Source organism: Festucalex cinctus, chromosome 16, assembly GCF_051991245.1.
Source record: "Festucalex cinctus isolate MCC-2025b chromosome 16, RoL_Fcin_1.0, whole genome shotgun sequence".
Classification (NCBI taxonomy): domain Eukaryota; kingdom Metazoa; phylum Chordata; class Actinopteri; order Syngnathiformes; family Syngnathidae; genus Festucalex; species Festucalex cinctus.
This window is the reverse complement of record NC_135426.1, coordinates 172,501-196,519: the sequence shown is the minus strand read 5'-3', so window position 1 is coordinate 196,519 and position 24,019 is coordinate 172,501. Positions and strand designations below refer to the sequence as shown.

General features: G+C 42.1%; 1 protein-coding gene and 1 long non-coding RNA gene across 5 annotated transcripts; one reads left to right on the top strand and one right to left on the bottom strand.

The window, feature by feature from the left end:
- The first annotated feature begins 1,234 nt into the window (after positions 1-1,234).
- LOC144004143 (uncharacterized) lies at positions 1,235-22,753 on the top strand. 4 transcript variants are annotated; one of them, XM_077501125.1, is made up of 4 exons: positions 1,235-1,269; positions 20,129-20,695; positions 20,775-20,992; positions 21,085-22,753. In XM_077501125.1, the coding sequence occupies exons 1-4, from the start codon at positions 1,250-1,252 to the stop codon at positions 21,189-21,191; spliced, it is 912 nt and encodes a 303-aa protein (XP_077357251.1). In that variant the 5' UTR covers positions 1,235-1,249; the 3' UTR covers positions 21,192-22,753. The 4 variants fall into 4 exon arrangements, with proteins under 4 accessions (XP_077357251.1, XP_077357254.1, XP_077357255.1 ...); XM_077501128.1 differs by lacking the exon at positions 1,235-1,269 and adding an exon at positions 18,784-19,008 and having other exon boundaries at positions 19,093-20,695; XM_077501129.1 differs by lacking the exon at positions 1,235-1,269 and adding an exon at positions 18,784-19,784.
- On the bottom strand, positions 14,823-18,329 carry LOC144003885 (uncharacterized). The gene is made up of 3 exons (XR_013279122.1): positions 17,390-18,329; positions 17,212-17,313; positions 14,823-17,127 (listed from the first exon to the last, which is right to left on the bottom strand). It is a non-coding gene; the product is annotated as an uncharacterized LOC144003885 (long non-coding RNA).
- Positions 22,754-24,019: the final 1,266 nt, after the last annotated feature.

Sequence of the window (24,019 nt, the reverse complement as noted above, 5' to 3'; positions counted from 1 at the left end):
AAGCAATTAAAGCTTGTTCCCCTGCCCCGCCCTTGCACAAGGCCGACAGCCAACGCCCTACCTGCAGGAAGCGCCGCGCACCCACCCGGACACCAGGGAACAGTCACGCTCCAACATATGCCACGTTGCTGTAACCAAGCAGTACTAGATTAAGTTTCTAAAATCATGAATGGGCCAAGTCAACAAAAGCACGCATACCTTCACTTGGGTCCGACACCACCCGCACACAGACCACATCAGCGCACGTCTGTCAACTCCGTCAAGGAGGCAAAGGAAGTGGAGGAAAGACAGACTGGCGCTGCGCTGACCTATTTATAGGCACCTGCTTAATTAGGGGCACTCTGCCCCCTTGTGGTAAGGGGCATCTATTCTGCCACACTTGTATTACCCGATGTGTTCCGTATTTGAACGTGGCAGTACTTGCATACTGCAAGCCCTCGGTCGGTGACTTTTGTCCCTTTGTCGTTTGTTGCAACGGAGAAACCAAAGTGCTTCCACACATCTGATTTAAAAGTTTGCGGAGCATTTTTAATCTCAATTGCCGTGTTTTCTTCTAAAGCCATCTCAGAAGGTTCGCCACTCTCCACCATCTCGAATTCTCTGTGTGCGCCGTGTGTTCCTATTGGCTCAGCGGCGGCGCAAAGCATCATGGTCTATGTAGTTCATAATGCTGTATTCGGCAGACGCAGGCAGAAAATAATGTTTTTGAACAGAGATGAGCTGTTTTTACTATCGCAAACATGACGATGATGATATCGTGTCCTTTTTAATACCACAATATCGCGATATCGCCAATATTGTGACATCCCTAATTTCACAGAGGTGCCCGTAACTGGTGTCCATTTGAAGACTGAATGTGAAGGTCATTATGGAGAAAAGAAATGGGCGGAGCCTCCGATCAGGAGCTCAAGTCAACAAATGACAAGAGAAGGTGATGAAGTGTAGGATCACAAGCAGACAGCTGTTTCGCTCCAATGTCAGATGGTGACGACTTGTCACACTCTTCTCCCACTGATGACGATGAACAGTCTGACGGTGATGTGACATGTCACACTGACAACAAACGTTGGAAATGTTCTCATTGTGGAAGAACGTTTGCCTACAAGAAAATATTGAAAAGACATGTGATTGGCCACACTGGAGAGAAGCCTTTTGCCTGCTCAGTTTGTGGTCAAAGTGTCTTTCAGAAGGGAGACTTAAAAAGACACACAAGAACCCACACTGGAGAGAAGCCTTTTGCCTGCTTAGTATGTGTTCAAAGATTCCCAAGTAAGGCTAAAGCTGAGAGGCACGAGTGTGCTGGTGAGAATAGCAGTGATGAATGAAGCTTGATATGATCTCATTGCTGAATTTACATTTAAATGGTGCAGAAATCATTTCTACTGCTGAATGAACAAATGATCAGTGTACTTGTGTATTTTGAAATTGATTTGTATTTAAAATGTTACATTAACCTGACAAGGGGCTGCAGATTAAAACTATCTGACGGCTATAATCTGGCTGGCATGTGTACATGTAAATGTCCATTCATATGCACTGTGCCTTATATATTACATTTTCCATGTTTAACTCTCTTACTACATATGACGTATATGAACGTCATAAGCGTCATTGTCCCTGCCTACACATGACGTATATATACGTCATAAGGCTTTTTTTATGATAGTGTATACATTAGGGTCTGACGCAGCTTTTGAGTGAAGGATCAGGCTTGACTGCGACGTTAACAACGGCCAGCGGGTGGCAACAACTATAAAATACAGCCACGATCACGCAAGGATCACGTAGAAAAACAAACAAACCTAAAAACAGGAAGTGTATGCGTTGACGGGTGGAGGGGGGCTGGGGTGCAGAAGCCGTGGAGGAAGAAAGAGTGCGAGTGATGGACAGAAAAACAAAACAGTTAACACTTAGATGAGTTATTTTCGGTTGTAAAAGCATCGCCATCAAAGGATGATGGCGGCGATCAAGTTTCACGTCGAAGAAACGCGTCGAGCAGCCGTTGAGCGACGCTCCGCCGGCCGCTTCAAGCGAGGACGACTACCGGGAAGACGATAGATCATCACGACAATCACACCGATTTGGAGGATGACGAGTATATGCCGGATTTGGATCCTGACCTTTCAGATGAGCGTGTGCCTGTTTTCACATGCTGGCCCTCGTTGGAAAGGCCAGATTCTCCCCTTTAATTTAAGACATTTTTCGCCCAAATTGAACCATTATTTCTTGCATTCTAAGCCCAGAAATTGAGCGTAATTTGAGAGAAACAGGCTGGTTTTGAAGGTGGTTGAAATAGCTCAAAACAAAATGGCGTCTGTCGCTCGGGACGACGTTATTTCTGGACATCTTTGAACTCGTTAGAAAGCTGGGCATCTCAGCTTCAATTTGACACATATCTGGCCGAAATCCGTGCACGCAATGCTGAAATATTAGCCTCTTAATACTGCTCCGTTTCAGCGTAATAGAAAGCAGTTTTGGACAGCTGCAATTTACACGCTCATTACTCGGCCAAACAACGTCCACTCCGCACGAGTTTAGGCTCGTTAAAAACCTGAAATTCTCCCCTTTAATTTGCTATATTGATTACCACAATCAGTGCCTTATTTCAAAAGTAAACAGCCGCGCAATTGTGCTTATTTCCGCACCATAACAATAGGGGGGGATACAGCAGAATGTGACCAAATAAAAAGGCCTTTTTCTCAGCCCCAGAAGGTCCAATTTTCACATGCTGGCCCTCGTTGGAAAGGCCAGATTCTCCCCTTTGATTTAACATTTTTCGCCCAAATTGAACCATTATTTCCTGCATTCTAAGCCCAGAAATTGAGGGTAATTTGAGAGAAACAGGCTGTTTTTGAAGGTGGCTGAAATAGCTCAAAACAAAATGGCGTCTGTCGCTCGGGACGACGTTATTTCTGGACGTCTTTGACCTCGTTAGAAAGTTGGGAATCTCAGCTTCAATTTGAGACATATCTGGCCGAAATCCGTGCAGGCGATGCTGAAATATTAGCTTCCTAATACTGCATACTGCATAGTTTCAGCGAAATAAGTGGTTTTGGACAGCTGCATTTTAAACGCTCACTTCGTCCATTCCGCAATAAAAAAAAAAATAAAAAAAAATTATTGAATGAATTTGTTCTCAATCGTGACTAAAATTATGTTTTTATGGGGAAAAGTAACATTTGCAACTTTATACAAATTCATTTGATTGTCAATGAGGAGTCAAGTCCACTGGTGGGTCATCCTCCTCTGATTCAACGAATGACCAATATTAAAATCAGATATTTCAGCAAATGTGATGTAAGGACAAGTTTTGTTTTGTTCTAGATTGTTTTAAAATGTAATTACTTTTAATATAGGATCATAAAATGATCCCTATTGTGAAAGTCATTAGAGAGAAATCTCCTGTTACAACTTTATACAAATTCATTTGATTGTCAATGAGAGAGAGAATATTACAAGGCCGCTTCTGTCAAAATTTGATGGATGACATTCTTAATTAGATTAGGGGGGTCATGTGTGGGTCATGACCCCTCCCTAATGAAGATTAATGACCCTTTAATGACTTCCAGATGTCATATAATGAGGGTTAATGACCCTTAATGACTTCCTGATGTCATTTAATGAGGGTTAATGACCCTTAATGACTTCCTGATGTCATTTAATGAAGATTAATGACCCCTAATGACTTCCTGATGTCATTTAATGAAGATTAATGACCCTTAATGACTTCCTGATGTCATTTAATGAAGATTAATGACCCTTTAATGGCTTCCAGATGTCATATAATGAGGGTTAATGACCTTTAATGACTTCCAGATGTCATTTAATGAGGGGTAATGACCTTTAATGACTTCCGGATGTCGTTTAATGAGGATGAATGACCTTTAATGACTTCCGGATGTCGTATAATGAAGATGAATGACCTTTAATGACTTCCGGATGTCGTTTAATGAAGATGAATGACCTTTAATGACTTCCAGGTGTTATATAATGAAGATGAATGACCCTTAATGAATTCCTGATGTCATTTAATGAAGATTAATGACCCCTTAATGAAGATGGATGATGTGTAGGTGGTGTTCCTACCTGTTTTTGCAGATATCATGGCTGACCCGGGTTCAAATGCTAATTGTTTGGTTAACTTCCGGATCCGGTGCACGCCCCCCTAGATTGAGTGAATAATGAATAATAATGAGATTGAATGACGTGATCGGAGGGAGTGGTTTAGTATGGGTAAAAAGGATATAACAAGCGCTTCAACAGTCCGATAGAGCTACAGCGAGGATGGCGGGGAAAATCAATGTAATCAGCGAGACAAATGTTTCAGTGCAGATGGGACGCACTGGGACCGACTCGATTTTGGATGCGCCGCGTAAGAAGCAGATGTTTTTGCGACGTATTCAGAAACCCCCCGCAGAGTCTTTGGAGGAAATATGGTCTTTGGATCCATCTGCCTCATGGGGATACCGCTTCCTTTACGAGATGGGTGAGCTGTGTCTGTATTTTAGCATGGACGGTGTTGAAAATACATCACCTAGTGGCTATGGGACTCTAAACTCTAATGACTGGGGTATATTAAATCAACTGGTACCTCGAGTGTTGAAAGAATGTATGAAGTCGTCTGAACCATGGAATGTTTTAACATTTACATGGGTCTCGAGGACAACGCCTACAGGTCGTTGGTTTTTTAAGGTGAAAATTGATTCTAACAACCTGATAGAGACTGGTGATCGCACAAATCAGAATGAACTGTTTTTTTTACTTTGGAAGCATTTAACACTGAATGTGGTGTTTTTTTGAGGGTTTTGACCCTACCGTTGGCTGAATGGAATGAGAGGATGGATGCGCACTCTGAAAAAATCTCCACCCTCTTTTTGGACAGCCGGCATTGGCGAAACATTGTGGGTGTAAGGAAGGCGTTGACGTTTGAGTAGTCAACGCCCCTCTGAACCGCCTACTCTGACGTCATAAGCCAACCCCCCTCAAGGACAGCCCCCCTACCACTTAGACAATGGGAAAATACGCCTCTTTACAACAAATCCCTCCCATATAACCGCCCCTATGTAATATAAGAGCAGGAGTCTCCAGCCGGACTACACTTTGCCTGAAAAAGCCAACGACGACAACGATGCCTCCTACCAGACAGAGTTCCAGACGCCTGGCAACATCGTGGACGCCTCTGGGTGCCCGGAGTGTGGAAGGATCGCGGCTTAAAGTCTCAAAAGGTACGCAGACAGAGAGCTCTGACTTTGAGGAGGGAAAGGACGTTGAGGCAGCCGCGACCCACCTTGAGCGAGAGCAGTTGGACTGTTCTCAGTACCCCGCGACTGCCGACGAGAACACCCCTCCGCCGGAGAACTCTCAAGAAGTGCAGCTGACCGATGAGTACATTGCCTCGCTGGAGTATTCACAACTGCTGATGACTCCTGAGGAACTCAATACCCGGCACGAACACCTACCTCCTCAGCAGCCTCAGGAGTCTCAGCAGCAGCAGCCTCAGCAGCAACTAACCTCTGACGGGGACGTTGTGGAGGGGTGCCCGCCAACAGCCTTGCCTTCACCTACAAACCTTGACAAGGACTGGGACCTTGTCTGGAACGGGCCCCCGGACAGTTGGCTGTGTCGGGATAAGTACAACTGTATAAAACAGACTATAGGACATCTCCTCAATCAAGTTATAGTTAAATACAGTAGAGATGAATGTAATGGCTGTTTAATCAACCATCCCAGCCAGAGGCAGCACCAGTGTCTAGAAATAGACGATGATGAGTATTTTAGGAAACATTATCATCGTGTGATAGCATTGTTGTGCACGCCTAAATTCCTCCCCAGCATTCATTACATGTTGAACTTGCTTCATCTGACTACCGACATTAAGAAGGTCAAGACAGCGGCCGAGATTGTCCTGCTAGATCTCGAGCAAGAGAAGAAGATACTCGACAAGCTCGAGCAACTGGACGCCCTTGAAGGCCCCGGATCGCTGTCGAACGACCTCAAGACTCTGCTGGACAAGTACTACAATTCTAAATAGAGACACACGATGGGGAATATCTTCAGAAAATTGTTGTTTCGATATTACGGTTTGTGTAATTGGGCGGACATTCTGGAGAGAACCATTCTACATACTTCTGACCGAGACGGACGAATTGACAAAATGTTGTTGATTATGCAAAAAGTCAGATCATTGTCTCATTCGCTATTTCATGTATCTTGGGATTGTTTCGTCAGACGTGTTGTGAACGAGAGTCATTTGGGTTTGGCCAATACAATTAAAGCCGTTCTGGATGCATGGTGTGATGACGTGGGTGTAGGTCACCTGGTAACAATTTTGACTCTGTTTGTTGATTCTGCAAAATACTGTCTAGAAAATAACTACCCTTTAGACTTACCTGTTGAATTAAATGAATTTCAAACCGTCGTTGAATTAAAAGTTAGTCCCTATGTCTTATCCTGAGTCCTTGAGTATATTAATTCTTAGTATTGCCTTTTAGCATTATGCATGTAATCATTTTTACTATTGTGTATGATTATACTATGGAAATCATGTAATAAACCCAAAAAAAAACAAAAGAAGTCATGTCTGTGTGAATTTATCAATAAATAATCGTTGCATATATCATTTAAATTCATTTTCTGATGATGATGGCTGAGAGGAAGTGTATGGAGAAGCTTTACTACGATGCCTCACACCCGGCCAGTTTTGGTGGTGTAGAGCGTTTACACTTAGGTGTACAGGATGTTACGGGTAAAAAAGTAAATCGTGATCGAGTCAGGGGTTTCTTAATCGAGCAAGATGCCTACACCTTACACAAACCCGCTAGAATCAATTTCCCACGAAACAGGGTTTTTGTCCCAAGGGCGCTGAATCAATTTCAGGCAGACCTCTGCGATATGCAGGCCCTGGCTGGCGTCAACGATGGATTTAAATATTTACTGACCGTCATCGATGTTTTTTCAAAAAAAGCCTACGTACGCATTTTGAAGGATAAGACGGCTCCGCAGGTAGTTAAAGCTTTTGAATCTGTTTTGTCTGAGAGTGGGACGCCTCGAAAAATACAGACCGACGCGGGTAAAGAATTTTTTAACAGACATTTTCAGAACCTGATGAAAAAACACAACATTGTTCATTTTGCTACTGCCAGTGATCTGAAAGCCCAGGTTGTTGAAAGGTTTAATAGAACTTTAAAAACTAGAATGTGGAGATATTTTACGGCCAGAAACACACGCAGGTATATCGACGTCGTACAAGATTTAGTAAGTAGTTATAACGAAAGCTACCATAAAAGTATAAAAATGAAGCCCAATCAAGTTACTGACGGAAATACTCAACAGGTTTTCCAGAATCTATACGGTAATATGCCGATAGAGCAAAGTGGGAAATTAAAAATGCGTTTTAAAACAGGAGATGTGGTGAGGATATCTAAATTAAGAGGAGTGTTTGATAAAAAATACGAGCAGAGCTTTACGGACGAATTGTTTACCATATCTGAATGTCTTCCTCGTTTTCCACCCGTCTACAAACTGAAAGATTATGACGGGGATGTCATAGAAGGATCGTTTTACGAAGGTGAATTACAGAAGGTGAGCGTATCAAAAGACCACACATTCCATATTGAGAAAATCCTTAAAAGGCGCACGGTGAGGGGGCAGAGACAATTCCTCGTTCGTTGGAAGGGATGGCCCTCGAAATTCGATAGCTGGGTCCCCGCTTCTCAGATTGTAGACGTTTAAAAAAGAGTTTCAAATACAACTTGTATCAGAAGTATCATGGATCCCTTACACGATGGAGGATTCTACGTTACTCTACCTTCTAACGCTAGTATGGATGTGTATACGGACAACACAATCTCACAGTTCAGAGTGAATTTGGCCCAACACATTGATCTCGAAGGAAGTTGGGAGGTGGCCCTGACTGAGATTTCATACCCTCGTAGTTGGATAAACGTACCCGAAAACTAGACTACTTTCTATATAAAAGATATGACGCTTTCCAAAGCTAAGGATGCAAAGAACTCCGAGACAGCTAGGGGGTCTGATAAAAACGAATTTGTAACCCACACCTTAGATATTACATCCGGGGAATATGAAGATCTTGACAAGCTACGAGAGGCGGTTCTGTATATTATAAAAAATAAAATAGGCAACCAAATTTTACTCCATTACGATATTAATATGCGGAAATTTCTTTGGATGTCGTCAACCGGATGTTATAAGATCCGCTTTAATGCACCGTTGGCTTACATACTTGGTATGAAGGAAGGACAATGGTTTACTATAAAACCTAATTGGTTACCTGCCCCGTACCCAGCCGATATAAAGGCGGGTCAATACCATTTATACGTTTATACAGACGTGGTGCAACACCAGACGGTAGGGGATGCCTATGCTCCGTTATTGAGGACTGTTCCGATCGAAGGGAGATACGGGGAGTTTATTTTTAAAACTTTCAACCCTGCTTACTACCTGCCTATTAGTAGGAGACATATTGAAGAAGTAGGAATACAGATTAAGACGGATCAGAATCAGCCGGTTAATTTTAAATACGGAAAGATAATTATTACCCTGCATTTTAAACCGAGGTAAAAAACAATGGTCGTGATGGAGACACACCCTGACCTGTATCGCTTTGTTAATTATTACGAAACCCAAGCAGGAGGGTCGCTTCCGGGTTTTCACGGGGCCCCTGTGCAATATGGGCGAGGTTTGGGCTCCATTTTTTCTAAACTTTTCCGTTTTGTCGTACCTTTAGTCAAAAAAGGTTTTACAGTAGCGAAACCTCACCTGCAGTCGGCGGCTAAAAATATTGCCATGGATGTAGCAGGACGTGCGATGGAAAGAATACAGAGAAGAGAAAAGAATCAAGATGGATCCGGGTTAATGGTTTTGGCTCGAAGACCTTCGAGGAGACCGATAGGTCAGAGACTGGTTACTCATAAAAAGCGTAGGCGTGCAGTCAAAAGGAAATCAGTCTCAAGAAGGAAGCGCCGAAGAAGCAACGCCGACATTTTCTCTTAAACAATCTGACGAAAATGGCTCTTTTACATCACAAGTCGCAAGAATGCACTCTGTCGGAATTAGATTTGTTCTCACCCCCAATGACCCAACTTTCGATAGAACAAAGCCAATACGTCGAAATTTCACCCTTATCAGCTTTGACGGAGCAAGGACCCATTGAATTCTTCATACCGGGGGACGGTTCTAAATATATGGATCTCTCGGACACAATGCTTTACCTGCGTTTGCGAGTAACACACAGAGACGGCTCTCATCTGGGCCCCACCGACCACGTAGGCATCATTAACTATCCGTTAAACACAATCTTTACCCAAGTAGATGTTACATTAGGGGATAGACTCATCTCACAATCAAGCGCTACTCACCCTTACAGAGCTATGATTGAAACATTGTTAAACTTTTCAGAGGATTCTCTCAAAAGCCAATTTAGCACAGCCATGTTCTTCAAAGATACACGAGGGCGGATGGATTCAACATCGCTCACGGGCAACGATGTTAATGAAGGGCTGGTTCACAGAGCCCAATTGATTGAGGGGTCCAGGGAATTTCAACTCCTAGGCCCCATTCACTCGGATATTTTCTTTTGTGAGAGATACCTCTTAAATAACGTGGATCTAAGGCTAAAGCTAACAAGAGCCAGCGATGATTTTTGTTTAATGAGTCCCCCCGACGCTGATTGCTCTCTGAAGATAATAGGAGCCACCCTTTTTGTAAAAAAAAGTAGCGGTCGCACCGGCCGTTTCTTTGGGTCACGCAGCGGCTCTCCACAAAGACAACGCGCTGTACCCCCTATCGAGGATCAACGTAAAGACTTACTCTATACCCCAGTTATCGAGGATCTGCCATCAAGACAATCTCTTTTTGGGACATACGCCAAAGTATGTGGTTTTAGCACTCGTCAATCACAGCGCTTTTGTGGGGCGGAAGAATTTAAATCCTTTTAACTTTGCCCACCACAATATTGAATACCTAGCCCTAACTCAAGAAGGGCGGCAGATCCCATCTAAGGCGTTTCAACCCCAATTTAACGCAGGAAACGCAGTGCGCGAGATTCATAACTTGTTTTCCTCGACGGGGAGGTTTTTAAAAGATTTACCTCTAAGTATAGACCACGAAGACTTTCAACAAGGCTATGCTCTGTTTGCCTTTAATCTAAATCCTAGCCAGGACACAGAGGCTTTATCCCCTGTGTCCAGCGGTACACTCAGATTGGAGATGAGATTCAGGACCCCGCTTCCCCATACCGCCACACTTATTGTGTACGCTTGTTATGACTCTATTTTAGAAATTAACTCGAAGAGGGAAGTGTTAATGGACTATTACTGAGGAGATGAACGGAAGGGAATTGGAGAGTTTGATGACACGTTTACAAGGACATTTATTTGGAGGCGTTTACGCTTCGGACGAGTTATCCTCCTTGAAACCCTCGCCCCCCATATACTATATAGTTAATACACACCCCCGCTCTAAACCCGGAGAACATTGGTTGGCTCTCACCTTGGAAAAGGACGACTCTGCATCTTTTTTCGACCCCTTCGGCTTTCCCCCTGATTTTAAATATTACCCACAAAGTATAAAGTCTTTTCTGGAAAAGTATTCTAACCGTATAATTTACCATAATCGCCAGTTACAACACGAACTGTCAGCGGCCTGCGGCCCTCATTGTGTGTACTACCTGAGCCACAGAGGGTGTGGAGAGTCTTACCAGGATGTGATGGACTGCTACACCGACGATGTAATCAAGAATGATGCTATGGTATCTGCTTTTGTTCGGCGACACCGGTTTTTTACTTGCAAACCATGCGGAGGACAAAAATCATGTTCTTTCAACAAATTTAAAAAATGTCATTGTCTGTAACGGATTATGTTTTTCAAATCATTTATTCAATAAAAGCAATTTAAAAGGCAATACATAGTGATGTGTTTTTCCTTACATAAAATAAGTGTCATATTTAAAACCCCTCCCACTTTATAGTCGAAGCAGTCCGTTTTCTTTTCTTTTTCCCGTTTGAAGATTCCTTAACAATGGGATTAGGTATATATGAGCCGTTTTTTAGACGTCTCAACTCCTCGCGTGCATGTGGGTTAGAAACCGTTGTTTCGGGTATATTGAGTTCTGAGAGGGTGTGTAGAAACTCGCTCCAACCTCTAGGACCTTGCGATGAAACATTCTTGCCGATGAGATGTTTGAGTAAATCAGTCATGTGGGATCCTCTGACGGGCTTACCTCTGAAGATGAATTCGCTGCGAGGAGTCCAACCTCTTTCGTCGGTAGACAGTTTTCTTAAAACATAATCGGCGTTTTTACGGTAACGAGGAGGGATTGTTTGGACGATGTCGAGCCAGGCTTCATTCTCCAAACCCGTCGCTTCATCTGATGGGGATGTGTTTGATGTCTCAGCAGGTAGAGTCAGGTTGATTGGTCGTCGTTCGTTTTCCCCTTGTTTGAGCAACCCTAAATATCGTTGCATCAAGGATTGGTACTTTTTAATTTTCTCATACTGGTCTAGAGAACTATCTTCTAGGACCTCCTTCATTTTAAAATCCAAATTACGCTCCGCCGTCTCTCGAATGGTTGGTTCCGGCCTGCTTAAACGTTCCAGTTGGTGAGGTGAGACAAGAAACATTTTCTGAGCTGTTCTCAAACTCATGTTGGTTAAAGTTTATTTATTTATTAGACCGCCTAAAAGACTTCCGAGGACAGGGGCGAATGCCCCCAACAAGGGTAAGATAAAACCACCCTTTTGAATCAAGACCGCACGTTTTTTCTTCAGACTTTTTTTCTTATCGGCCAATTCTCTGATCACCTTCTTTTGCTTTTTTAGCCTCTTATACTGCGAAGGACTCAGCGGTATGTGACCTTTTAAGAGATTTAGAGCAATCTCGCAGAGAGCTTTCACCAAGCTACCGGGACCGCGCAAAAGTATGTCTTTACGTTTCTTGGGCTTGGCGTGAAACAAAGTTTTGAGCAGCGGAGCATTTCTTTTTAAAAGCTTCGACATCTTATTAAGTCTTGGGTATGTAGACGGTAGGCCACTGATGAGCTAGTAAGCCCGTCCTCAGTCTATATTGATCTGGACATGTCGGGGTTAAATCCACTAATAAATACCCGTGAGCGTCTTTGGTAGCGTCTTCAAAGCTTTCCAAAAAATACTTTTTCTTTGAGGGAAATATCTGATTAGCCAAAACACTCGTTTGTAATTTATCACGCGGGTTTTTAAACAACACCATATAATTACTGTTGAGGCTGATTGTCCGGCTGTATTTACCTTGATGAAAAATGTTCTGCGTTAACATGATGACGCTCATATTCCTATGATGTCTATATTGGGTAAAAATTCTTACCACCTCAGGGTGGTCCGACGCCTGAAAGATGACGTCGTCCAGAATAACCAAATGACTTTGACGCGCTGGAAACAAACTTTCATCCTCAAAAGAATCAGGGAGACCTTTCACAAAGTTAATATTTTTATTCAGCTTTTGAAGTTCCTCGTACAGAGGTTGAAAAGAAGTGTAGATCCATACAACATTGTCAGGAAGACTTTTCATAACATGGTTACAATTTTCCAAGATACTTTTTACAAAATATGTTTTTCCACACCCGCTTGGTCCAGATATTAAACAAGAAAAGGGGGGTTGAAGCCTCGGATCAAAATCAACTTGATTCAACTCCATTTCACAAAACACACTAATAACCGAAAGGCAGGGTGTGTCCGTGGGGGATAAGACGTCTCTTGTCATATACTACCCTGAACTTTTTCATGAATGACCTGTTTTTTAGGTGAAAACCCTTTTTGTTACGCACGATAGTGTGTTGAGGCGTTTCAATCGTTCTGGTTTGTGTGCCTGATGAGTCAATGTACCCTTCGACTAAATTCTTGATGCTGTCAAAATTGACGCGTTTGCAAGTGTCATGGGTCTGTGTGATACCTTTTACCTTCATTACCGTTTTCATGCTGTTCCTAGTTTGGTAGGCGTAACTTTTAGGACCCGCTGAAACAAACTCCTGAATGCTATCTCCTCCCAACTCGTCAGTCAAATCCCCCAAATAGTCACCTAATTCCAAAGGACTTTCGCCGTCTTTGACTACATAGACGAGGCTGTCCGTGTCGGTGTACAAAACACTCGTCTGCAGTCGCTCCAAATATGCGTACATTTTTAGACGTGCATAAGCCGTGGTCATGCATGCTGCAAAGATGTTAGCGGTTTTGGAGGGGGGGACGTTGCAACGTCGGTGGTAGCTGTACTGCACGATCGACCTTTGATCGTTGAGGAAGTGAAAGGCTTTGATCTCGTACAACCCCGAAAATAACAATTCAAAGAAGCGTTCTGTGCTGCTTACAATCTCTGTTTTATCCAAATTATCACGCTGTCCCAATTTGCCCCAAAAGTTGTTGAGGCATAATTTAGACACCTGCCTCTTACCCGCATTCACATTTATTTTTGAGGGGTCTAGTCTAATACCTTGGTGAGTCTCATAGTTTTCGATGTACTTTTCCCTACCTGCCTGATCAACGACGTAGGAAGGATACCCCGAGGCCTCTTGCTTCCCTTTAAGGAATGTATCGATATATGCTTTGAAGACGTCGCTACTCGACGAGTCAAAATGCCACACCTCCGTAATTTGTGATACGGTGTAGCCCAGCTCGAGAGCCTTGTTGAATTCAGGCATAACCCAAACACCGGTTAAGGCTCTCTCGTCATCGTTATGCGAACACGAACTTTCTTGATTGTTAAGTTCTGCGCACGTGCGACAAAGTGTAAACACCAGTTTACCTCTTGCCGTTTTGTAGGGCAGCAGGGGGAAATAGAGGCCTCGTGGAGGGTTGACTTTAGCTCTGATGAACCCGAAATACTTTTGGGGGTCATCGAAATTGTCGTGAATGATGGTAGGATGTCCTAACGGATAGGCACATGTGCTGTTGACAAAAGGATAAAGCGATGTAACATCGACGTACATTACACGTCCACCGGGGGCAGCCGTATAATGTAACACGAAGGCATTCGTTCTCCCTCCAAAAAGAGCTTTACGTGGTATAAGAGGCTCAGGGAATTTTGAATTGCGCAAGAACTCTCTTATATCCGGATTTGACTTTTTTAACCGCAGCCACTCATGCTCCCACATCAACACAAGCTGTACACCGTGCTTGACTTTTAGATCCTGTATTTTCTTTTTAACCCTGTCAAACTTTTCTTGAAACGGTCGTTTACTCATAGGACACTTTTGAGTAGGATCGTAACATTCACGGCATCCGTGATAGAAACATCCGAGATATTCCCATACATATTTTACGCCGTCTATCAAAGTGTACCCGTCTACATAGTACTGCCCGATCTTGACCTCCCCCTTGTTTAAGGCGTGAATAATAGGTATTTTTTGGCTGTGCGCCACCCACATTAGGTATTGGATCGAGTCGTGTGAGAATGATTTGGATTGTTGTATGTAATTATCGGTCGGCGTAATAGCCAATGTTTTAGGTGTTAGGAAATTGTTCCGGAACACCTTCATGCAGGAGGAGGCGATAGTTACAGAATTGAACGGGTCTGTACCAGTCGCATTAAGAAACTCCTCTCTAAATTTCTCACAAGCTGTCGCCAAAATATTCACATCATTTCTGCAGTACATTAGAGCTTCCTGAGCAAAATTGAAGGTTCCCTTACACGCTACCTCGTACCATTCAAAAAACTTTGTACGATGGACCGTCGACATACGCTCTACCCCATAATATTTTGGATCAGGGTAGGGACCGATGTAATTTAAATGGTCTAGAGAGCTAAAGCCATGGGGGAAATACCCTTTAGTTTGATCGATGAAACCTAGAGCTTTAGGCAAGGAGCTGAGGGGCATCGTGAGGAAGGACAAGGAGTCGATGTACCCCAGTTTGTAGTCCGTATCTGAGAAACAAATGACTTTGCTCCCTTGCATAATGACGCTGACATTAACCCCCATGTCTACCATTTTGTTTAGAATGATGTAAGCGTCAAAACCTTTGGCGTTGTGAGCGATTAGTTTAGACTGTTCAAAACGAGGGTTCCTGACATAATCAAGAAATTGTTCGACGCAATCAAGACCCAACCAATGTTTTTCCAACCCCTTTGTCGATTTGGTACACACTAGGTAGGGTTTGTGTTTACCGTCAGCACCTACGAATGTTTCAAAATCGTAGTAAATTATTTGTTTACAAGGCGCTTCCGGTTTTAGAGGCTGCATGTAACACAGATGAGGGTTTCCTCTCGCCTCATCACCGCCCTTAGGTAGAACCTCTCCACATACTGTGCATTTGGCTTGAGGGCATTTATGTTTAACATTCTCCCCCTGTGATTTGACGTAATATTCCACACTGCATTCGCTACATTTTTTGTATTTCTCACAGTTGCTAGTCTCGGATTTTGAGGTCTGTCTGCGTTCTTTGTGTTTAACGAAGCAACTCTCGTTCTGACATATTTTGTTACAATCGTTACAATGAATGGCTTTGAACGGTTGTTGTTTGCAGGTAGGGTCGAGACAGATGTGACAATGCCCCTCACAACTATGTTGTTCTTGGTTTTTATGCCCTTTGTAACAATGACTGCAAAAGTAGGATTTCCCTATGAACTCCTTAACCGATTTTATTCCATAATAGTGTCCGTCTAATAGCAGTAAGAACACTGAGTCCTCTGATTTGGGGTATTGCGTCTCAAAAAAAGACAGGGGGCGTTCGCAATCCGCTCTATAAGCTATAACGATTTTGCGTTTCACAAGCGTTTCAAATTTGTGTACATCCCTCAGACTAACGGCAGTCTCACAAGTCAACCCCACGCTTTGCTGTAAATAACGAGCCCTCTGTGTAGCCTGATCAACAGTCAACGATCCGTCAAGCAGGTATGCTAACGATCTAGCAAAGCATAATTTATCATTTTTGTCATACGTTATGTACAAACATCTCTTCTTCTTTTGAACCATTTCATCATTTGTAGTCAAAATTAGTTTGCGTTTGGCACCTCCTCCGCCATTAACATCAAATACAATCTGTACAACAAGTTCTAGACTATTGTCGGCCAGTACCTCTGTATTAGATTGTGCGATGCGATCTAGCAAATTATGGACTGCGTCAGTTACGTCATTCGGGTCATTAACAGCATCTAGGTAACAGTGCTCCCTCACATTTTCACCCACTATTTCTGCTTGGACTATATCACCGCGACTAGTCGATCTGATTACCTCCTGCACAGCTTCATTCAAATTATTGCCAATGTTTGTGTAGAAGGCTGCAAAATCAAGGGGGTCTTCGGGTCTCGTTGTATTTAGACGTCGTCTTATCTCCAAGTTGTTAAAATTCGGACGCCTAACTTGTCCCCCCACCTGTCTGTTTGTGTCTGAAGATTGTTGCAAGGTGGATTGTGTACTGGGGGTTGGTGCTGGGGGATGTTCTGCTTGAATGTGTCGATGTACCCGAGACTGTTGTTGGAGGTCTTGTCTAGCTGGTGTACTACTACCACCAGCTTCTGTCTGTTGCGTTTGATTGTGCGTGTATGGTTGGTATTGAAAGTTTTGTGTATTTGACACAAGTGTCTGCTGGCAATGTGTACTGCTGCTACCTTCTGCATATTGCATTTGATTGCGTGGGTGTGGCTGGGAATGTTGTGAAAATGATACAGAGGATTGCTGTTGGTCATTTCTATGTATGTCTGGTTCAAGTATGTCCTCAACGGCTTCGTCGTTTGAAGATGACTGGTTAAGACGTGCAAGAGCCCTCTCTAAAGGATTAAAGAAATCAATAAAATCCTCAATGTGTCTTATAGCCACAAACGGATCGCCATCATCGCCGCCGATTTCATCAGGCATTTGAAAAGGCTCGATTTGCATAGAGATCTCATCGTTTAAGGCATTTACAATTTCAGCCAAACCTTGACCTACATTATCTAAATCCATGTCACCCCCCTCAGAGTTTTCCATTTCAGATTCGCTTTCAATCGGTGGAAACCCGACGAATTCACCTTCCTCTTCGGCCCTCACGTTTTCACGCCTTAATATCTCTTCTTCTTCTTCTCCTTCTTCTTCTTCTTCGTCAGATATTATTATGACCTCAGGTTGAGCAGTCTCTGGGACCGTCTCGCTCAGTATATCACCACCTATAATCATACAACATTACCGGTTCATTTAAAAAATAGTAATACATAGGTTTTATTTTATTTAAAAAAAAAAAGGAAATTTACCGTTCACTCCTGCAGATAATTCGTCATCCAATTCTTCCTCATCACTAGAAATTACGAAAATCTCCGGCTGTCTAACCCTCTCGTTCACATCCTCATTCAATTCTGTAAATATCCATTACTAACAGTTAATTTTAAAGCAAGAAAAAGCTCTAAACGTTTCAAAAAAAGAAATACTTACGCCGGATTCCTGTCACAACATCGCCACCTTGTGACGCTGAATAATAATACAGTTGAATTTCATCCAACAACGCTTCTAATTTTGTAAAAATTCAAATTTAAAATAAGAAATACGAACTCATTCACTCATTCAAAAAAAAAATAAAATAAAAAAAAAACTCTCCTAACTCTATAAAATTAAAATAAAAGTAAAACAAAAAATACATATTAATACAGACTTATTCCAAAATCTCTCATAACTTAAAAATAAAATAAACGCTATAAGTATAAAAATAAAGTCATGCATCATTCCATTAAATAAATAAATCACTCACTAAGATGCTTGCTTTTCCAGAAGCTTCATTAAGATGTAGGGGTTTTTTATTTCATAGCAAAAACATTAATAGAAGTGAATATAAGTGCCACATTTGTATGAGTATATATACATATATAGATAATATCAAGAGTTAATTACCTGGATTCATCTTGGAAGCTCAGAGCCGATACCTCTTGAGAATTTTTCAGAGAAGTGAGTGTGGCATTGCGAAGGCCTCATATTACTTTTCCCCCTTCACCATAATAGAAATGGCTAGTACTTTTCCCCCGGCGGTTTTACCCATACTAAACCACTCCCTCCGATCACGTCATTCAATCTCATTATTATTCATTATTCACTCAATCTAGGGGGGCGTGCACCGGATCCGGAAGTTAACCAAACAATTAGCATTTGAACCCGGGTCAGCCATGATATCTGCAAAAACAGGTAGGAACACCACCTACACATCATCCATCTTCATTAAGGGGTCATTAATCTTCATTAAATGACATCAGGAAGTCATTAAGGGTCATTCATCTTCATTATATAACACCTGGAAGTCATTAAAGGTCATTCATCTTCATTAAACGACATCCGGAAGTCATTAAAGGTCATTCATCTTCATTATACGACATCCGGAAGTCATTAAAGGTCATTCATCCTCATTAAACGACATCCGGAAGTCATTAAAGGTCATTACCCCTCATTAAATGACATCTGGAAGTCATTAAAGGTCATTAACCCTCATTATATGACATCTGGAAGTCATTAAAGGGTCATTAATCTTCATTAAATGACATCAGGAAGTCATTAAGGGTCATTAATCTTCATTAAATGACATCAGGAAGTCATTAGGGGTCATTAATCTTCATTAAATGACATCAGGAAGTCATTAAGGGTCATTAACCCTCATTAAATGACATCAGGAAGTCATTAAGGGTCATTAACCCTCATTATATGACATCTGGAAGTCATTAAAGGGTCATTAATCTTCATTAGGGAGGGGTCATGACCCATACATGACCCCCCTAATCTAATTAAGAATGTCATCCATCAAATTTTGACAGAAGCGGCCTTGTAATATTCTCTCTAATGAGGAGTCAAGTCCACTGGTGGGTCATCCTCCTCTGATTCAACGAATGACCAATATTAAAATCAGATATTTCAGCAAATGTGATGTAAGGACAAGTTTTGTTTTGTTCTAGATTGTTTTAAAATGTAATTACTTTTAATATAGGATCATAAAATGATCCCTATTGTGAAAGTCATTAGAGAGAAATCTCCTGTTACAACTTTATAAAAATTTAGTTGGTTGTCATTGAGGAGTCATGTCCACTGGTGGGTCATCCTCCTTTGATTCAACGAATGACCAATATTAAAATCAGATATTTCAGCAAATGTGATGTAAGGACAAGTTTTGTTTTGTTCTAGATTGTTTTAAAATGTAATTACTTTAAATATAGGATCATAAAATGATCCCTATTGTGAAAGTCATGAGAGAAATCTCCTGTTACAACTTTATAAAAATTTAATTGGTTGTCATTGAGGAGTCAAGTTTTGTTTTGTTCTAGATTGTTTTAAAATGTAATTACTTTAAATATAGGATCATAGAATGATCCCTATTGTGAAAGTCATTAGAGAGAAATCTCCTGTTACAACTTTATAAAAATTTATTTGGTTGTCATTGAGGAGTCATGTCCACTGGTGGGAAAGTTTTTTTTTTTTTTTTTTTTTTCCTTTTGGTCCAAACTGTTTTAAACTGTAATTATTTTAAATGTAGGCTTGTTTAAATGTTTTTTTTTTATTTGCACTTTTTTTTTTTTAAGCTCTGACCCAGTTTCTGCTGAATTGGCATGCAAATTGCCCTTGAACGATTCGGGATTACTGTATTTGCTAATTCAATGACCCATCACCGGTGATCAACATCTGCCACCCGATTGGCTGGTTGTAAACGATGAATATGGGCGTGGAAAAAAGAATATAAATACTGCAGGTAAAAGCAGGGCATTTCCCCTCTGTTTTTTATCAAGACAGGACATTTCTTTGCTGACTGTGCTGCTTTTTGCTTTTACTGAATTTTTACAATGGCAAGTGAGAAGAGGTAAGACTTGGTATTTCTTTGAGAGCTGGTGTATCCTTCAGTGAAATGTACTTTTAAATTGCATTAGTATTATTTTAATTATTGAATAATTGTGCTCTAGATCATGACTAAAATTACTAAATTACTAAAAGTAATTTGAGAGAAATCTATTTTTAATTGCATGAGTATTTTATTTTTTAACAAATTATTGAATAAATGTCTTCTCAATTACTAAAATGTAAAATTTGTAACTTTAAAAAAATTGATTGTCTCGTCCAAAGAGCACAATTAATTCCTGAGTTGGAAGCTGACAAATTGTGCCTAATTTTAGAATTGACCTTTTTTATTTTTTGTCATTCTTTTAGACTTCCTGACCGTCACATCGTCTACTGTCTGCGGTGTTGCAAGCCTCAGGAAAAAATCTCTGTACATCTCACCAAGGCTTGCATGAAGGAGAGCACACGTGAGGAGGTCGAAGTTCAGGTCAGGAAGGCCAAAGCCTCGACAAAGGAATGGCTGCGCAATGGCCGTCGCATCGACTACTTGGACCTGCTGAAAAGATTTCCGCACAGAAAGTGTCGCCATACGCTTACAAGAATGCTTGTAGAGCTAGGCTTTTTTGTGTCAAACATGCCGCAAGAGTCAGACATGGAACCAGTGTCACAAGCGCAGGACCCTGACATCCGCAATGCTGATGCTGCCGCGTCGACCTCTGCAGCAACCGCTTCCGGCAGCTATCACATCAAACCGTCCTGCAGCCAGGAGGTTCGCAGAGCGATTGAAACACTGGCTGGCCAACAATTAGACAGAAGCGGAAAGGAGAAAGTTAGCCATTATTTGGCGCATTTGACTTCTTTGGCCGAACAACATTACCGGATGCGGGCGAGTCAAAGCGTTGTTGAAATTGCCGACATTCTTGATGAGATGGCAGGGTAAGAATTTCACAGGGCATCACAATCACATTTGATGCTTGCTCAGATTGTAATGTCTTGTCTTTCTTTGATTTTCCAGCTTCACTCAACCAAAGCCCCCAGAGAGCGGCCCGTCAGCCACGGACACCAAGTCTTTGTGGAGCGACTTTGATGCGTTCGTCAAGGCCTTCCCCGTAACCAGGTTGGGACAGCCTCCCACCAAAAAGATGAGAATGGAGGCTGGCTTTTCGGAAGACAGGACAAATTATGATGAGTGGCGAAAGCAGCAGTATGAACAAAGGGAGCAATATCTGCTTTGTAAGTAGTCCTATCACATCATTGGCAGTCTATTTTTGCTGGTGCAAATGCCTGAAAAAATAAATTCATAAATGAATCATTTCTCTTTTCAGCATATTACACTTCCAGGAAGCCAGATGCTGCGAAGTTGAAGAAACTCATTGACGATGAGGGTTTCGTTGGCAACTGTCCTTTGCCAAAGGATATTGTCTCAAAGTGAAAACAAGCATTGAAACGGACAAAAAAGTCAAGAAAAAAGTCAAGAAGCAAACATGGTTGGGGCTGGTACTGAGAGATTTCGGTGAAAAGGGGATTGGTAAGGACTTCATTCCAACTCGCCTATTGTTTACAGGTGTGGTGGCTTCGAGGCACTTCACTGTAAGGGAAATCAGTCCAATTAATTATTAAATCAATAATGGTTAATTATTAAATTAATAATCAATTGGCTCATTAATTGAAGGAAACTCAACTTCAGAAGAGGAGCAGAATTCGTCCGGCTGGCCAACTGAGCTTCACGGGGTCAACCTGCTGGCTGGGAAGAGGCCCTTTTTGGTTGAGGCCTCAGGGTGCCTAGAAAGGCACCATCCGTTTTAGCCTGTGCAGGGACCAAAAGCAGCGTGTTTCGCCGCTCCTGTGGCAACACGCGATGGCTTCTGTGCGTTGCCGTGTGCTGGAGGTTAAGCTAGCTGGGCTAGCTCTTTGTCTGGCAGCAGGAACAGAAGGGCCAGGGGCCCAAGAGAGCAGAGCCAAAAGAGCAGCGAAAATAGCGGGAGCCAAAAAGGAGCCAAAAAAAGAGCGAAGCAAGCAGGGAGCATGCTTTTATATTGGGAGGGCGGCGGCCTCCACACCAGGGGTCCGGTGAGACCAAAGTGGAAAGTTACCAGCTTGGAGAGGGTTTTGGTAGACTAATCAGATTGAATCTGGATCCCATGTTTGTTGAGATTCTAAGGTCAGAATTCAATCAATGCAACACGTACAATTGAATACCTCAAATGAAATGTTACCTAGCTTACACTGTTAAAACGTGCATACACATGAAAGTTTAGTGGAGAATCTGCCACTGCAATGGAACATTTTCATGACATTTCGTAGAGTCAACATTTCACAAATGGCAAACATAACATTTCATAATTCATTGTTCTGTTGCAAAATAAGAAAGTCAAGTTTTTAAGAAGGCTTTTACTGTTCTGACTTGTGTGTGTGTGTGCGTGTGCGCGTGTCAGTCAGAACATGTGTGGCTGTTTGTGGGGGATGTTCTTGTCCTCCCCACCCGCCACGGTGGCATGTCCAGGAAACAGGAGTGGAATTCCTTTGGAACTGAGGTTGCAAAAATTTACAACCGGCCGATCATCGTTACATCACAAAAGGCGAGATTGTCTGTGACTACCATGGGAAACTCATCACAGCTGCAGAGGGCCGTATGAAAATGCAGGATCCTGACAGTGAGCCGACGTTCCTGTTTTTTTTTTCAAACAACACTGCATTGACACCGAGAGCCCTCGCTGCGAGTGCCACCCAGAGAAAGACACTTTCGGGCGACGCATCAACCACTCGAGAAAAAGGGCTAATCTGAAGCCACAGCACTGCGAACTGATGGGGAAGAAGGGTGTGGAACACGTCATTTTGTTCAAGGCATCAAAGGACATTGCCGTTGATCAAGAGTTGCTGTTTGATTATGGCGTCAACAGAAGGTCCTTTAGAGGAGAAGGCCTTCACCTGGAGTGTTTAGATGAATAGTGTACTTCAGTGCTGTGAATAATAAAACATTTTGATCAAACTTAATTTTGTTTTGCTCTTTATTGGTTGGAAATGTATAAAACTATCTGAATTTGACCACATTTAAATGGTGTCTGCTAAGTTACATTGCTGTAAAAAAAAAAAATATTATAAAATTATAAAAATTTAGTCTCATGACAAAAACACTATGTAACTTTATACAAATTCATACAGTCATAAAAATGCTCCTCACCAAAAGTCACCAACTGACAAATGTTTGTTTTTATATGGGAAAAAGTAAAATTTGCAACTTTATACAAAATCATTTGATTGTCAATCAGGAGTCAAGTCCACTGGTGGGTCATCCTCCTCTGGTTCAACCAATGACCAATGTTAAAGTCAGATATTACAGCAAATGTGAGGTAAGGACAAGCTTTGTTTTGCTCCAGGTTGTTTTAAAATGTAATTGCTTTAAATATAGGATTGTAAAATGATCCCTGAAAAGGCCCATATGCGATGATGACATCTACTTGGGTTTTGACCATATTAGAACTTTAACTGTTCGCAGCCAAATTGGGTTACATTGGGATGCTTGGTGTAGTTGGAAAGCACAGAATCTAAGCTTTCCATTGATGTATGGATGATGGAAATCGGCCTTTCCAATGCGGCGCTAGATCCCTGAATATATGGCAAAGTTTGATGCAGAATCCCCAGTTCACTAAATTGTCCCGTTTTTGCCAAATATTTTGTGTCACTGTGAGCAGCATCCATTTTCAGGGCTAGTTGATTCGGCAGGTGAGTTGTTACACACTCCTTGGCGGGTTCCGACTTCCCTGGCCACCGTCCTGCTGTCTATATCGACCAACACCTTTTCTGGGGTCTGATGAGCGTCGGCATTCGGCGTCCGGTGGAGGACAACTAAATAAAAACTGCGGCTAAGATAAAACTGCGGCTTACTCGAGCGCCGGCTGCCCTGAGGGAAACTTCGGAAGGAACCAGCTACTAGATGGTTCGATTAGTCTTTCGCCCCTATACCCAGGTCGGACGACCGATTTGCATGTCAGGACCGCTGCGGGCCTCCACCAGAGTAGAAACAAAGTGACCTAATAGAGAAAAAAACCCAATGAATATAATTAAGATATGGACCACCTGATACCCCCCCAAAAAATACCCAAAAGGTGTCAAATGTATTAAAAAAGCAACAATTTTCCATCAAAATAACATATCAAAGTTAAGGATAAACACATAAACATCAGTAGCCACAACAGCCCACAACAGGCAAACTTTCATATGGAGTCAACCTTCACCGAGACCACATATGGACTTGGTCAA

Coding starts and splice junctions, on each gene's coding strand:
- LOC144004143 (XM_077501128.1), top strand. CDS start 19,980: ATGTCTTCTCAATTACTAAAATGTAAAATTTGTAACTTTAAAAAAATT. Junction 20,696..20,774: donor ATTCTTGATGAGATGGCAGG/GTAAGAATTTCA, acceptor TTGATTTTCCAG/CTTCACTCAACCAAAGCCCC. Junction 20,993..21,084: donor AAGGGAGCAATATCTGCTTT/GTAAGTAGTCCT, acceptor TTCTCTTTTCAG/CATATTACACTTCCAGGAAG.